This window comes from Myotis yumanensis, unplaced genomic scaffold (assembly GCF_028538775.1).
Source record: "Myotis yumanensis isolate MYYU_CA2020_CCGP unplaced genomic scaffold, mMyoYum1.0.hap1 SCAF_10, whole genome shotgun sequence".
In the NCBI taxonomy this organism is placed as follows: Eukaryota; Metazoa; Chordata; class Mammalia; order Chiroptera; family Vespertilionidae; genus Myotis; species Myotis yumanensis.
This window is the reverse complement of record NW_027223761.1, coordinates 3,846,565-3,863,444: the sequence shown is the minus strand read 5'-3', so window position 1 is coordinate 3,863,444 and position 16,880 is coordinate 3,846,565. Positions and strand designations below refer to the sequence as shown.

Sequence of the window (16,880 nt, the reverse complement as noted above, 5' to 3'; positions counted from 1 at the left end):
TAAGGGCGCAGAATCCATCTTCCCCACCCCACACCCTCGCCACCACCTCATGCCCTCCCCTGAGCCTAATAACCTCCCAGAGGCCCAGCTCCAAACACCGTCACATTGGGGGTTAGGGCTTCAAGGTGAATGGGGGGAGGGGGTAAGAGGGACACAAGCATTGAGTCCAAGACAGAGCCCAACTGTGTGTTTAATAGCATTCACACCAGCCGTATTTCCCCAATTAAGTCTTCCTGTGCTTTTATAGCTCCTTGAAAAGCAGCCTGAATGGCCTGGCTGGGTGGCTCAGTCATTGATTGTTGATCCACAAACTAAGGGGTCTCTGGTTCAATTCCCAGAGGCTGGATCGCCAGTAGGAAGCGTGCAGGAGGCAGCCACTGATGTCTTTCTATATTTCCTGCGCCTACGTCTCTTTCTAAAAAAAAAAAAAAAAAAAAAAAATCAATGAAGACATATTTTTTAAAAATTTAGCCTAGGGGAAGAAAATGGTGGAGGTATAGATGGACGTGTCCCATGCCTTGTCCCGAAGCAGATAAGGGTGAGCAGCTGAAATGGGTAACATACAGACCGAATAAGCAGAAGATATTCAGCTGGGAGACAGTTTGCAGCCGGGAAGACAGAGGACTCCCAGAGAAAGGGGACAGTTGGAGACTGGGGCTGAAATCTCTCCCGGAGCACTGGCTCAGCCTCGGAGAATGTGCCATCTTGAGTGGCTGTTATTTGTTGGAAGTGTATACATCCAAAGACCCGGCATCCAGAGATAGGCTACTAACCCGGAAACAACGGATCTCAAGAAGCGAGACTATGTGAACTCAGACGCGCCCTGCTTCTCCTCACGGAAATGTCAGATCTCGCCTAAAGGTGCAGTTTGTAATTCAGGTTGGAGAGAGGAACACGCACAGGTGAAATCTGCACCCCACAAAGTCCACGGCCCTTGGGCCAGTGTGATCTGCGAGTGTGGAAGGGCTCCGGCAGGGCTGCTAGCGGAAGGGAATGCTAAAAATAAGCCCATAGCTGGACTGGATGCAAAAAAGCAGCCTTGGATTTTGCCAGTGTGCTGGCTGCTTAGTGCCAGGGGAGAGAGGATGCAAGGAAGAGACAGAGCACAGAGCTGGAAGGTGGAGGGTTTCAAATTCACGCAACTTCTCAGGCTCTTGTTTTCTCTCTTCCCCTTAAATCTTTGCGTTTGATTATTAAACCCAGTGCATGGGATTGCCCAGTTGGGGTCACTGGCAGAGACTGCAGGGGAAAGTTGTTTTTGTGGAACCTGGGAACAGAGCGGGAGTAACCATTAAAGAACAGGCTCTAGGGCAGTCGACTCTCCCAAACCAGTTTTAAGTGCGATAGGGAAAATAAACCCTAAATGCTGGATAGAGAGACTTATAGCCTTGGAGGTCAATCCAGAAACACTGCCACCCAGGAGCTGATCCACAAACTGACTCTTCTGTAAACACAAATAAAGGCAGTCTGGGAAACAAATATGGCCTGCCTTAAAATCAGGACTGTGGTTTACAACATAGAGAACAGTGTATCGCAGGGAAATTTAACACTCTCCTGAATACCTGGCAGGACTAAGGCGTCCCAGAAAGAAGAGTAGAGGACCTGAAGCGCCTTCACTACTGCACATATCTTATTTTTAATTCTTTTTTCACCTTTTAATTAAGAAACTATTTTTTTCTTTTTTCATCACCTGATTTTACCTCTTTAATTACTACATTTTTATTCTTAACCAGTATTATTACTACTACCATTTTGCCATTTTTTAAAAGTGTCATTTTATTTTCTCTTTATTTTATTTTGGAATTTGTGTTCTACTTTCTATTTTCATCGTTCCTTTAGCATCATTTTTCTCTGTCTCAACTTTACCTTTATGCCAAAACTCTCTTCCTCACTTTTCCCCTTTTGTTGTCCTGTTTCTCTTACCCTGTTCCTGCTTTAGATTTTCCCTATTCCTTCTTTATACCCCCTGTCTAAATTTCACCCTACTTATATATCTAATTTCCAATCCCCTGCTCTAAATCCATATACACCTCTCTCTTATCTTTCTTCACTATCCAATTTTTTTTCTCTCTGTCGTTTTGTTATTGTTTTCTTGATTGTTGAGTATATTGGTTTTTTTGTGCTTGTTTGTGAGATTGTTTTTCTTTTTCTTTTTCTGTTGTTTTTTCCCCCTCTGGTTACTTTTGTGCTTCTGTTTTCCCTCACCTCGCTTGATATTAGTGGTTGTTTGTAGTTTGCATTCATCTCCAGGGATCTGTTGCTGGAATTGGTTGGGATTAGTGGCGATTCTATTGGAGTTTTCTCCCCATATAAATAGTCTCTTCCCCTCTTCTATTTCATTCTCTCTCTTTTCTCTCTTACTTTTTCCCCTCCCTTTTCCAAATTTCATTTTTGCACTCCTTTTTTCTTCTTTTTCTCTTTTTTTTTCTCTTCTTTCTTCCTTATCCCCTAATTCTCTTTGCTCGGGTGGTCACCTTTATTTGGGGTTATTAATATCGTGATTCCATTTGTGTTCAGTGCCTTGTACATTGTGCCTTGTTGTGTTGTATTTTGTGCCTTTAAATCAATGCAGCAGAGAGAGAACTACATAACCAAACACCTGGAGGAGAGAGATCATGGTGAAACAAAGAACCAGCCCTAATATAGGAGCACACAAATACATAAGAAATCTTCTGGAGGAGATCAAGGGAGAGATTGACAGCAACACAATCATAGTAGGGGACTTTAGCACCCCATTATCACCATTGGACAAATCCTCTACAAAAAATCAGCAAAGAAACATCAATCCTAAATGACACACTAGATCAGGTGGAATTAATTGACATCTTCAGAACATTTCACCCCAAAGCCACAGAATATACATTCTTTTCAAGTGCACATGGGTCATTTTCAAAGATAGACCATATATTGGGTCACAGGCAAAGTCTCTTCAAATTCAAGAAGATTGAAATCATATCAAGCATCTTCTCAGACCACAATGGCATAAAACTGGAAATCAACTACAATAAAAACAATCCAAAAAAATCAAAGACATGGAGACTAAATGGCACGCTATTAAACAATGACTGGGTTACCAGAGAGATCAAAGAAGAAATAAAAAACATCATGGCAACAAATGACAATGAAAACACAACAATCCAAAACCTATGGGACACAGCGAAAGCAGTCTTGAGAGGGAAGTTCATAGCTCTACAAGCCTATTGCAAGAAACAAGAAACACTGAGAATAAATTACCTAACCTTACAACTCAAAGAGTTAGAAAGAGAGCAACAAGAAAAGCCCAGTGTAAGCAGAAGGAAGGAAATAATAAAGATCAAAGTGGAGATAAATGACATAGAGACCAAAAAAACAATACAAAAGATCAACAAAACCAAGAGCTGATTCTTTGAAAGGATAAACAAGATTGATGAACCTCTAGCCAGGCTCACTAAGAAACAAAGAGAGAGGACCCAAATAAACAAAATCAGAAATGAAAGAGGAGAAATAACAACAGACCCCACAGAAATGCAAAGGATTGTTAGAAAATACTACGAACAACTCTACTCCAACAAACTAGACAACCTGGAGGAAATGGACATATTCCTAGAAAAATACAACCTTCCAAAACTTAATCAGGAAGAAGCTAAAAATCTCAATAGGCCAATAACTATGGAAGAAATTGAAGCAGTCATCAAAAACCTTCCAGCAAACAAAAGCCTGGGGCCAGACAGCTTTACAGGGGAGTTTTACCAAACATTCAAGGAAGAACTAAAACCTATCCTCCTCAGACTATTCCAAAAATTCAAGAGGAAGGAACACTTCCAAGCTCATTCTATGAAGCCAGCATCACCCTAATACCAAAATCAGATAAAGACAACACAATGAAAAAGAATTACAGGCCAATATCCCTCATGAACATAGATGCCAAAATCCTCAACAAAATCCTAGCAGATCGGATCCAGCAGTACATCAGAAAGATCATACACCATGACCAAGTAGGATTTATTCCAGGGATGCAAGGATGGTACAATATCCGCAAATCAATAAACGTAATACATCACATAAAAAAATTGAGAGAAAAACACCACATAAACATAACAATTGATGCAGAAAAAGCTTTTGACAAAATTCAACACCCATTCTTGATAAAAACTCTCAGCAAGGTAGGAATAGAAGGATCATGCCTCAACATAATAAAAGCCATATATGACAAACCCACAGCCAACATCATACTCAATGGGCAAAAACTAAACCATTTCCCCTAAAAACAGGAACAAGACAGGGATGCCCCCTCTCACCACTCCTGTTCAACATAGTACTACAAGTACTAGCAGTTGCAATCAGACAAGAAGAAGAAATAAAAGGCATCCAAATTGGAAAAGAAGAAGTAAAACTGTCCTTATTTGCAGATGACATGATACTGTACATAGAGAACCCTAAAGACTCCATCAAAAAATTATTAGTCTTAATAAATGAATTCGGCAATGTATCAGGATACAAAATTGATGCCAAGAAATCCATGGCATTTCTTTACACCAATAGTGAACTTACAGAAAGTGAGACTAAAAAAGCAATCCCATTTACCATTGCACCAGAAAAATTAAGATACCTAGGAATAAACTTAACTAAGGAGATAAAAGACTTATATGTGAAAAACTACAGGACACTGAAAAAAGAGACAGAGGAAGACATAAGCAGATGGAAGAACATACTGTGTTCATGGATTGGTAGAATCAACATCATCAAAATGTCCATACTACCCAAAGCAATCTATAGATTCAATGCAATCCCCATTAAATTACCAACGGCATATTTCACAGATCTAGAATGAATGTTCCAAAAATTCATCTGGAATAAAAAAAGACCTCAAATAGCTGCAGCAATCCTGAGAAAGAAGAACAAAGTAGGTGGGATCTCAATACCAGATATCAAACTGTATTACAAAGCCATTGTTCTTAAAAGAGCTTGGTACTGGCACAAGAACAACATATAGATCAATGGAATAGAATAGAGACCCCAGAAATGGAGCCAAACCACTGTGCCCAATTAATATTCAACAAAGGAGGCAAGAGTGGAGTCAAGACAGTCTCTTCAATAAATGGTGTTGGGAAAATTGGACAGATACATGCAAAAAGATGAAATTAGACCACCAACTCACACCATATACAAAAATAAACTCAAAATGGATAAAAGACTTAAACGTAAGACGGGAAACCATAAAAATACTAGAGGAATCCACAGGCAGCGAAATCGCAAACATATGCCAAACGAATTTCTTCTCTGGTAATGTTCCGAGGGCAATGGAAACTAAAGAGAAAATAAACAAATGGGACTACATCAAAATAAAAAGCTTTTGCACAGCAAAGGAAACCATCAACAAAACAACAAAAAGACCCACTGCATGGGAGAACATATTTGCCAATGATATCACCGATAAGGGTTTAATCTCCAACATTTACAGGGAACTCATGAAACTTAACAATAGGAAGATAAACAATCCAATCAAAAAATGCACAATGGACCTAGATAGACACTTTTCCAAAGAGGGCATACAGAAGGCCAAAAGACATTTGAAAACATGCTCAAAGTAACTAATTATATGAGAGCTGTAAATCAAAACAACAATTCGGTATCATCTCACACCTGTCAGAATGGCTATCATCAACAAATCAACAAACAACAAGTGTTGGAGAGGATGTGGAGAAAAAGGAACCCTTCTGCACTGCTGGTGGGAGTGCAGGCCGGTGTAGCCACTGTGGAGAACAGTATGGAGCTTCCTCAAAAAACTAAAAATGGAACTCCCATTTGACCCAGTGATCCCACTTCTAGGAATATATCCCAAGAAACCAGAAACACCAATCAGAAAGGATATATGCACCCCTATGTTCATAGCAGCACAATTCACCATAGCTAAGATTTGGAAACAGCCTAAGTGCCTACCAGCAGATGAGTGGATTAGAAAACCATGGTACATCTACACGATGGAATACTATGCTGCAGTAAAAAAGAAGGAACTCTTGCCTTTTGCAACAGAATGGATGGAACTGGAGAGCATTATGTTAAGTGAAATAAGCCAGTCAGAGAAAGATAAATACCACATGATCTCACTCATTTGTGGATTATAGAGAACAACATAGACTGATGAACAGGGACAGATCCAAAGACAGAGAAATAGCGATCAGACTATCAATCCCCAGAGGGAAAGTAGGGGAGGGAGGGGGTAAGGGGAAGAGATCAACCAAAGGACTTATATGCATGCATATAAGCCAAACCAATGGACATGGACAACAGGGGGATGAGAACATGAGCGGGGGGGGAGGATGGGAGTTAATGGGGGGGGATAAGGACATATTTGTAATACCTTAACTAATAAAGAATTTTAAAAAAATTTAGCCTAAATGAGTATAAAACAGAGTGAAATCAATAAACCCCACCCTACCCCTTCTGGGTAAGTAAGTCCTCTCCATACTAACCGGCTGCTGCTGGGATGATTCCTTGACCTCTCTGTACTTCCTGCTTGCTCGCCTGTGTCCTTCAGGGACCCAACGAAGGCCGAGACGGCCAGGCCCAGGCCCAGGCCGAGACCTACTGACAAACCAGGTAAATAGCGGAATGCCATGCGGAGCATCATGCTGCCAGCCATCATGCCGCCAGCCACGACCGCTCCGGTGACCTGCAGCACAAGAGACGGGTGTCACACTTCTCGTCAGGGGCCTGGCCACAGACACACCGACCAAGAATCTTCACTCAGGAGAGACCCGGGTCCCCTCAATGGAACCATAGAAGGAACGGGTGTTTGCAGGGCAACAGGCCACCAGGAGAGCAGAGAAGAGGCGGGGAGAGAACAGGTGGGGGAAGGAGCTGTGGGTGTGAGGGAGACAGCGGCCCTGTAGGTGCTAAAAGGCTCAGAAAGCCACAGGGGGTGCCGTGGGAAGGGCACAGGCAGTGCCCGGACGGTCTAGGTTAGGACTGGCCACTGGGAGCCTGAAGCAAGTGCAGAGTTGGGGAAACCCCCTGTGAGCTCTCACGACCCAGGGCTGGGGCGGGATGGTTCTGGGCGGCCCAGGAGCTGAGCCCGGCCCAGGCACAGCGTGGGCGCTGGTGGGGGAGCTGCTGATCCCATGTCGTGACTGGGCAGCGGATTCTGGAGTGAGATCACCTGCTTCTGTGCTGACAGGGGAGGGTTCTGGACAAGGAAGCGGACACTCGGACAGCAGGGATGAGGCGGTGGAGACACCAGGATGGTCCCTGAGGGTCGTGAACTATGCAACGCCGTGTGAGCCACCCCTGCCCACACCGCTGTGCTGGGGAAGTGGGCGAAGACCCCGAGAGCGGCTGCTTCCAGGCGTCAACACTGGGCGGGACTCCCCAGGCTCTCAATTGTCTCAATCTGTCCCCAAACCTACTGATACCCGTGTTAGATGCCCACTGTACAGAGGAGAAGACTGAGGAGGGACAGTGGAAAGAACTCCCCAAAGCCACCCCACACCCAGTGCCAGGGACCAGGACGCCTGGTGTCCTAACAAGCCCACCTAAGCCTCCTCCCCCGAAGGAAAAATACTCAACACAGAGCACATAGCAGGTTTCTGTGGAAGACCGTGACTTGGCGCCACGTGAGCAGCTGGAGAAGGAAAGCCCGCACCGCCCACTTCATTCAGAGACACTCAGACTCGCTCCCACGTGTCAGCGATAAACAGACTTTCCTCAGCTCCGCTCTGACTGGCACAGAGGTGCCTGGTGTTTTAAAGGGTGCGCACAGGAGGGGGACAGCGAGGGCTCAGGAGCTCGTGAAATGAGAATTTGCAAAGGGCCGGTCAGCATCGGTGCGGTTGGGCCCGGTGTCTGCCAGCTGGACGGATGGAGCCAGGCTCCCAGGCTCCCACGGGAGTGGAGGCAGAGGCCCGGCCCTCCTGACACTGCATCTCTCTACATGTTTTTTGTTAAGAATAGTTTATTGATTTTGAGAGAGGGGGAGGGAGAGGGAGAGAGAGAAGCATCCATGTGAGAGCACATCCATGGGCTGCCTCCTGCTCACACCCCTGTGGGGTCAAGCCCGCAACGCCTGAGCCTGACCAGGAACTGAACTGGCGACCTCTTGGTGCGCAGGGTGATGCCCAACCAGCGGAGCTACGCAGCCAGGATGGACGACGACATTTCCAATGACTGGACCTTGAGTGCTCAAGGACCAATAAGTGCCCAGGTCCTTGAGAGCGACACTCCTGAGCTGCAGGCCACACATGCCCGGCCCGGGCAGAGGGGGTTCCCAGTGGCAGCCCCTGTCAGTAAGCACTCTGAGAGGCCCTCAGGGCCCGGCTCAGAGGTTGGCTGGACAGTCCCTTCTCCTGGCAGCCTTCCGCTTCTCCCGCAGGCATTTCAGGGGCTGGGGCCGGCCTAGGGGCGCCCACTCATTTATGGAGGCAGATGAAAGGAGTCTCTGCAGACACAGAGTCAGGGAGCAGGAAGGAGTAAGAGGGAGACAGACAGGCAAGGCTGAGTTCCTGGCTGTGGAAGGAGCTCAGAAGAGAGGCTCCAGGGACCAGCTGGTCAGGGGAGGAGACCTCCCTCCAGTCCCTCGGGAGCACAGCAGGCAGCCAACCACCCCTGAAACGCTGGGGTCTCCCAGATTGGCCCTCGGGGGTTCCAGCACAGATGCATGATGGGCAGCCCAGACCTCAGGCTGCCACGCCTCCCACCTCAGCTCAAAGGAGGGAGACCCCACAGCAGGGTCCCCACGGGCACCAGGGGGCAGTTCCCAGCGGGTTCCCTGCCCCTCCCCTTTCACCACAGCCCTTCTCCCCTCACAGAAGGGGAGCTTCGTCTTCCCCGACCGGGATCTACAGCCTTGGATGAGGAGTAAGGTTCCAGCGAGGATGGGGCACCCACTGCTCCCAGACAGACCGGCCATGGGAAGAACCAGGAGACCATATCCCCCCTGGGAGGCTCCCTCCACCTCTGTTACTGTAGATGGGAATTCCCACCCCAGACACTTGCCATGGAAACGTGCTGTAATGTATTCATTTGAGTTGTGGGGACAGGGATAGCCAGCTTTTTTCCTAAAAGAAGTTGAGTCTGGCCCTAGCTGGTTTGGCTCAGTGGATACAGTGGAAAGAAGGGTTCCAGGTTTGATTCAAGTCAAGGGCACGTACCTCAGTTGCAAGCTCATCCTCGGCCTTAGATGGGGCTCAGGGGGGAGGCAACTAATTAATATGCCTCGCTCACATCAATGTTTCTCTCTCTCTGTCTCTCCCCTCCCTTCCACTCTCTAAAAATCAATGGAAAAATATCCTTGGATGAGGACTAACAATAAATAAATATAAATAAATGAATGAGATTAGGTCTGCTTCGGCTGACTGGTTGGCAGTGACGCCTGCTCTGTGTATTTAAATGACATGCAGACATTTTCCATTAACTGCGTGAGCTAACTGTGCAACGCCAAGGACGTGAGGAAAATAGACACATATCTACCACGTACCAAAAATGCCGTCCTCTGAACTCTTTAGTATCTATAAACTTTTTAAATGTTTGATGTCAGCTAAGAATGTGTGAGGGGTATGTGGTTTTTCAAATTATCTGAGACCAGGAGTCAGCAAACTATGGCACAGGGGCCCAAGCCAGCCCCCTGCCAGGTCTGATCACATGATTGAGGAAGGCCTGCGGACTGAGGGTCCCAGGTTCGATTCCGGTCAAGGGTATGTACCTTGGTTGCAGGCACAGCCCCGGTAGGGAGTGTGCTGGAGGCAGCTGATCGATGTTTCTCTCTCATCAATGTTTCTAACTCTCTATCCCTTTCCCTTCCTCTCTGAAATCAATGAAATAGATTTCTTTTAAAAAAGAAATCAGATTCAGCTCGACTGTTGCCTCTTCTGTGATGCCCTCCTGGATCAGGCACCTGGGTTCAAATCCCATCTCTGCACTTGGCTGTCAGGTGCTAGAGACTCAATGCCTAGTGGTGGAATGAGTTTGGGTGAGCGAGTAAAGCACCGTGAGCCTCCGTTTCCCCATCTGTGAAGTGGGGATAAAACAACCCTCCTCTGGAGCTATGGGAGGGGCCAGGGGTGACTGTCATGGCTGCGACATCACCCCCTACCTCACTGGTCTGCACAGCGACTGGCACTTCTCCCCACTCTCATCCCTACCACGACTGTCACTCCCTCGGGGCATGGATTCTGTCCCTGCTATTTTGTGGCCTTCATGCCTCCGCCCCCGCCCACATAATGCCCAGCCACTGTCAGCGGAGGGAATGGTCTGGTTCCTGGGGACAGGGACACGGGCTGAGGACGCACCTGGTCGCTGCGGGAGACTCCGTAGCGCAGCTCGTTCACGAAGTGCTCACAGTTGTCGCTGGTCACATTGTAGAGCATCTCCCGCCCCACCTTCTCCTCCGCGCAGCGCACAATATCGCTGGGAGGCAGCGGTGGGTACTTCTGGTCATGCTTGTTATTGACACGGTACGTGTGTTTCCCGGCAACAAAATAAAGCAGCTCCTTCTTCACTATGGCCTTGTCTGTCAGGGCGGACATGAGGCTGGCTGACCCCGCTCCCGGGATTTCACCTGTGGTTCCCAAAGAGGAAAGAGGCCGATGGTCGGGGCTGAGAGCGGACAAACAGGCAGCCCCACTGCCCTGGGCATCATCAGTGAGGATGAGCTGGGGAAAGGCCGGCCCCCCTGCCTGGCTTCAACCTCAAACACAGGCCGACCCCCGCCTGGGTGCCCTTGGAGAAGTCACAGATGCCCCTGGACTCTGGCTCCTCATTTCTAAAGCCAAGGATGTGGATTCTTCTAAAGGCCCCTGTGGGCGCAGATGTCCCTGAAAGATGCAGAAGGGGCAGAGGGTACAGGGCACAGACCCCAGGTGCTGCCCCAGCCAGAGCGGGGTGGGCCCTCAGCGGCCAGGGTGACATGTTTCCAATAGTAGGAAAGGAGGCTGCTGAGCAAGCCCAGGCCTGACCTGCCAACCCAGAGCCCCACCCACCGTGTGGCCTCAGGCCAGTCCCTTCTCCTCTCAGGGGCTTTCATCACTTACAGATGGAAGGGCCTGGGTCAGGTGGTGGCCACCCTCTCCCAGCTCTGAATTCTAGGATTTGCCCCTAACAGGACGCCCGCCTCCTGCCTCACCCCGGCTTCTGGGAAAACTGACAGGAGAAGTTGAGTGATGGGCCCAGGAACCCTCAGGGAGGGGCCAGTGGACCTGCTGGATGGAGCTGGGCTCACAGAAAGCCTGTTGGTAAAACATCAATCTCTGAACAGCCAGCTCATCCAATGACCAGCTTCTGCATTCACTGTGTGTGTGTTTGTGTGTGTGTGTGTATGTGCGTGTGTATGTGTATGTATGTGTATGTGTGTATGTGTGTGTATGTGTATGTGTGTGTGTATGTGTGTGTATGTGTGTATGTGTGTGTGTATGTGTGTGTGTGTGTGTACACTTTAGTTCACCTATTCTTATTTTCTTTTTAAACGGGCATTTGACCCTGGCCAGTGTGGATCAGTTGGTTGGAGCATCATCCTGTACACAGAGAGGGTGAGAGAGAGAAACATCTCACATTGATGTTTCTCTCCCCACTCCCACTTCTCTAAAAATCAATGGAAAAAATATCCTCAGATGAGGATTACAAAAAAATAAAATAGTAAGTTATTCCTCAATAAGCTTAATTTTTTAAAGCCTGCATTTGGCTTTCAAATTCACATGTGTATGCACACACCTCCATACAGCTGTTTGTAACGATGGCACCATCAGCCATGAAATGCAGGCACTGATTATATTTGGCCAATTCCCTGCTGTTAGTGGTTCCCAGGCTTTCAGCCTTTGCTTTAATGCCACGAAGCTCTGGGAGGGGAGGGAGGTTGGCCCAGCACCCGCCAGGCCCCGCCTGAGCTCCCCCGTGCTGTCCTGCATCCCACCCTGCACGACCAGGAGGTGGGTTCTCATTGCTCTACTGAGGGTGCAGCTGAGCTTAGGGGGCAAGTCACACGGGCAAGTCACAGCTCGGCAAGCGGAGGCCCCAGGACCCCAAACGGGTGCTGCTAAGTGGGAGGCCCTCGCTCCTTCCAGGCCTCTGAGCCAGCTGTACGCTGTGTCCTACTCATCTGCCCCCAGAACATCGAGCACACAAAGGGGTGCTTCCCTGGGACAGTGGGTTGGCTGGAAGTGAACCCCAGTATCACCTGGAACAAAGACCAACAGTCCGTCCTCCACGAACTCACTGCTGAGGAAGAGGAGCGGCTGCAGACCTACCAGGGAACATCATGCAGCCAATGCCCAGGGAGTGCCCACCATCCAGGCACTGGGTGAGAACAGCGCACGAGTGTGCAGCCGCTAACACTCCCACCTCTGCCCTGAGCTTCAGCGGAGAAGCAGCCTCACCTGTAGACGTCAGGTGCACCACGTAGCCATGCCCCACGTAGACGGCCCAGTGTGCGTAACCAGGGCGGAAAATCTCAATCAGGTCTCCAGGTTTCGGTTCGGCCTGTGACTGAAAACCAGAGACAGGCTGAGGTTAGTCCTCACAGGGAACATTCTAGAACCTGACCTGTGAGGAGCCCCAGCCCAGCCTGCAAGCTCCCTCTGATCATCTCCTGCAGGAAATGGAAGAGGGCGCTCTCCTCCCACAGACGCAAAGTCCCTCCTTTACTGGGGCTGCTGAACTGGAAGTGAGCTCTTTGGGGGACAAAGAAGAGACAGACAGGGTGTCCGGAGGGGAGGTGTGGGCAGGTGTGCAGCACGGGGGTGTGGCCGAGACATGGGTGTGCAGACACGGGCATGAGCACATCTTATGCCAGAGCATGTTGGTGTCAGTGAGTATATGACTCCCAGGAAGTCTCAAATGCCCCATCAAGGGCCCCCACTTTGCGCCGGGCCTGAGTGATTCTGAGTGATAGAGCCCCGACCTGCACAGCCAGACACGGTGCTCAACAGGGCCCACATTTCATATCCATCACTCCTTTACTACAAACTGTCATTACCCCATTTGACAGATGAGAAGACTGAGTCTCAGGAAGGTTAGGTAACATGCAAAGATCCTTACCCAGTGAATAGAAGAGAAAGATCAAAAACCTAGTCTGCATGCTACCAATGTTGCACCCTTTAAATCCCAGACCATCCCAGGCAGACCGGGGCAGCTGAAGTTTGGGCTCCAGGCCAAAACCCAGCTGGGGACCCCAGGGTGTGAGTGGAGTTGGTGGCAGGGCAGTGCCCTAGTAGAGTTTGCATGAGCAGGAAGTATGTTGCCCTCATCCTACTGGTAATGCGAAACACGCCCGTATCACACAAGTTCTATTTTAGGATCTCTCCGAGGTCAGCCAGCACCTCTCCTCCCTGACTCAGGTGAGCGGGGTCACAAGGGCCCCGAGCACCATGACCAGGGTGGGTGGCTGTTGCTGGGAGAAGTGAGGGTGGCTGCCAACTGGAAGTCTGCTGGGGAGACATGGTTGAGAGAAAAGCTTTTGACTACTGGCATCATAGGTCCACTTGACCAAAGATGGAACAATTTGATCATCAAAAAGAAACACATCAGATATGTGAACAATGATATCGACCCTATATAATAAAAGCCTAATATGTTAAGTGTCTGGCTGTCCAGTCATCCCTTCAACCAATCAAAGCATAATATGTTAATGATATGCGAAGGCCCCTCAACTGCTCGCTATGACATGCACTGATCACCAAGGGGCAGACAGTCGAATGGTAGACCAGTCCCTATGACATGCACTGACCACCAGGGGGAAGATGCTTCTACCAGTAGGTAAGCTTACTGCTGGAGTCTGGCTGATGGGGACTGAGGGAGATAAGCCAGACACACCCTGGAGCCCTCGAATGGTCCCTCCCCGGCTGGCAAACCGACCACATCCCTTCCTGGCCCCAATTGTGTACCAGTGGGTCCTTCAGCCTGGCCTGCACTCTCTCACAATCCTGGACCCCTCGGGGGATGTCGGAGAGCCAGTTTTGTCCTGATCCCGAAAGAAAGGCCAAGGGACCCAACTGGTGCATGAATTCGTGCACCGGGCTTCTAGTGTGTTCATAATGACATTTTTAAAAATGCATTCGTTACCTTTGGAGGATACAAAAGAATCACCATATTATTTCAAAAGCTGGTAAATAAAGGAAAAGATTCAAGCATTTCCTAAGTGAACTGCACTCAGACAACCAAGTTAAGAATGACAGCAAACCCAAAGCCACAAAACAAAACTTAAAGGTGGATACACGTCTGTATGCAAAGGACTAGAAAACACCTGGCAGGACATGTACCGAGCCACACAGAGGAGGGACTGTGTGCGGGGGGGGGGGGGGGGGGGGGGGGGGGGGGACAGTGGAGTGGACTTTAGCCTCAATGGTAGGTTTCCATTTGGGTTTGGGGAGGGGGAGGGGGGCCGTTAACAAGGAAAATGTGCTCACATATTTGAAGCAGAGATTAAGTAAAAGCCTTTCGCATGGTGTCAGGATGCAGTGAGCATTTGGAAATGTGACTGTTACGGAACCCGAAGGAAGGAGCAACATATGGAAGGGGAAGAGAGGGATGGAAAGAAAAGCAGAGGGAAGAGGTGAGCTTCTTGGAGGTGAAGGATGGATAAGAACCCTTCCTGCAGCCCCTGCCTCGGCCCCACACTGCTGGGAGCCATTTTCCCGTCCCTTCCTCCCGAGCTCAATCGCAGCCACGCAGGACAGTGTGACTGAGGAGGTGGGACTGGGCAGTGGGCAGAGGCTGCCCCCACCTGAGCCCACCATTCCTGCCTCCTCAGGAAGCTCTGGGGAGCCCTCCCGCCCCGGGTAGTGGACCCTCAGGCCTCAGCAGGGGCCCGTGCCCCTTGGTGCCAGAGCTGCAGCCCAGCAAGGAGACCCACATCATCACCACTAACAGGATTGCGGTGTTTGAAATAAAAGCTTTCTGGGGACTTACCGGAGCCATCCTTCTGTGCAGGGGTGTCTGTGCTGCTGCCTCGGGCCCAGCCTTCTATGATCAAGAGTTTCGTTTTCCCTCTGACCCAGCCCAGGAAGACAAAAACTTCTGACGCTCGTGTCCTGGTTGCACTGGCTCAGTGTGGCTCCCACCCAACTTCCTGCCTTCATCCCGCTCAAGGCCTCCGCTGTGGGTGTGACCAGCACGTGAGCGGTTCCTTGCACTGAAACACCCTGAAGAGAGGTGAGGTCTCTGTTCTCACTGAGGTGTGTGCGTTGTGCTTTTTCACGAAATTGGCCCATTTCACCCAGAATGTCAAGTGTGAGTAACGCTGTGCACAGGATTCCCTGGGAGCCCCGGTGCCCGCAGGCTCTGTAGTAACAGCCCCGCCTCCTGTCCCAATCCTGGTAATCAGCCTCTTCTCTCTGTTCCTTTATCATCTTTTAAAGAGTTTGTTGACATAAGCGATGTTTTCAAAGATCCAGCTTTTGTTTGTTCGATTTTCTCTGTTCCGTCTGAGTTTTCAGTTTCACTGGCTTCTGGGCTCTGTTATTTCCCTCCTTGCACTGGCCTTGGTTTTCTCCTCCCCTTTCCTGTTTCTTGAGGTGGAGCTGGAATAGTAATTGGAGACTTCTTCTTCTCCCTTGTGAGCATTTACAGTACACATTTCCCGTTCACTGCTGCTGTCCCTGCATCCCATGGATTTTTATCTATTGTCTATTTATTTGTGTGTATTAACTTACTCACCTCAATTTAACACTTTTTTTAGGGTTCAGGATTGGTTCTCACAGGGGTTATTTAGAAACATGTTGTTTTCTATTTGTCCTAAGATTTCTCTATTCCCTTCTTTTTCTACTTCTGCTTTTTATCTTAATATAGTGTTTCTTGTTTCAATTTCACCCCAGTTATGGACTCATTAGCCTGGCCTCCCATTTTGTGATCTGAGTGAGGGCTTCAGGGCAGAGACTCTCCACCTCAGCACCAATGCTGTCCTGAGCCAGATCAATCCTCTCCGGGGGCCTGTGCCTGCAGGACATGTAGCCGTGGGGCTCAGCTGCTGCTGGGGTTCATGCCTCCCCAGCACCTCTGTTCTCGCTCCTCCTTCCTCCCAGGCATGTGTCTGCCAGATGTGAAGCATTCCATTCTCAGGGTCAGATGGGGACAGCTCTCCACCCCCAATAGCCCTGGTGTCCTGACCACACAGGGTCCCGGGAGGGGCCGGCCCAGCGCCTGGTGTGCAGGGAAAGCAGCCAGGTGGCCGGGGCTCTTACAGAAAGTGGGGCGATTCCGGGAAGGCGCCTGCACCCTCCAGAGCTCAGTCCACCTGCTTCACTGCTCCTGGGAACCACTGCCTCCCCCGGACCAGGCCCCAGCTCACTGCCTGCTCCTGGGACAGTGCCCAGGCCTCACCTTAATCCAACATTTCCCTTCAGAGTGAGAAATGCCCTTGTTCTCCCCCAAAGGACACCAACTCTGTGTCTGCCTGGCCTGAGCCCTGGCCCCTGGCTCTCCAGCCCTCCTGCTCCCACAGGTCCTTCCCTCCTGTTCCAAACCAGGCCCCTCTCAGGACCCAGGAGATGCAGGGAGGGGGGCCGAGCACACAGGATCCCCCTGATGGAGCTCAAAGCCCAAAGGGGGTGAGACAGGCACAGGGACTACAGCAGAGCATGATCACGTGGGGAGAGGTGGCGGTCCAGGGGCTGGGGACCCTGAGTGTGGCAGCTGAGCCAGGCTGGGCCTTCAGGGCAGCTCCTCAGAGGAGGGGTCTGTCTGGGGGGGGAGCAGAGAGGGAGGGCGTGGGGCTGGGGCTGGGGGCAGAGAGAAGGGGGGTGCAGAGGAGCAGAGGCCAGAGGGAGCTGTGGGGAGGGAAAGGCAAGGCCTTCAGCCAGCCCGGGAGGCCGAGGGCAGGGAGGGCGAGGAGGGTGGGGAAGGGTCTGGAGGGGCTGTGGCTGCCCAGGGACATGCCTGTGCCCTGAGGCCAGAGGAGGGTCATGGACAGATGGGACATG

The 16,880-nt window shown here is 49.9% G+C and overlaps 1 protein-coding gene across 2 annotated transcripts; it reads right to left on the bottom strand.

Moving 5' to 3' along the window:
* Positions 1 to 172: 172 nt before the first annotated feature.
* LOC139018668 (phospholipase A and acyltransferase 2-like) lies at positions 173 to 16,559 on the bottom strand. Of its 2 annotated transcripts, none has more exons than XM_070427320.1 (5): positions 14,872 to 16,550; positions 12,342 to 12,450; positions 10,263 to 10,531; positions 6,453 to 6,652; positions 173 to 415 (listed from the first exon to the last, which is right to left on the bottom strand). In XM_070427320.1, exons 1-5 carry the CDS (start codon positions 14,878 to 14,880, stop codon positions 328 to 330), a joined length of 675 nt encoding a protein of 224 aa, XP_070283421.1. In that variant the 5' UTR covers positions 14,881 to 16,550; the 3' UTR covers positions 173 to 327. The 2 variants fall into 2 exon arrangements, with proteins under 2 accessions (XP_070283421.1, XP_070283422.1); XM_070427321.1 differs by lacking the exon at positions 173 to 415 and adding an exon at positions 424 to 2,599 and having other exon boundaries at positions 14,872 to 16,559.
* Positions 16,560 to 16,880: the final 321 nt, after the last annotated feature.

Excerpts from the sequence above, each read along its gene's own strand:
- LOC139018668 (XM_070427320.1), bottom strand. Across the intron at positions 10,532-12,341 it reads GGTGCACCTGACGTCTACAG|GTGAAATCCCGGGAGCGGGG; the intron begins GTGAGGCTGCTT and ends TGGGAACCACAG. Across the intron at positions 6,653-10,262 it reads GAGTCTCCCGCAGCGACCAG|GTCACCGGAGCGGTCGTGGC; the intron begins GTGCGTCCTCAG and ends CTTGTGCTGCAG.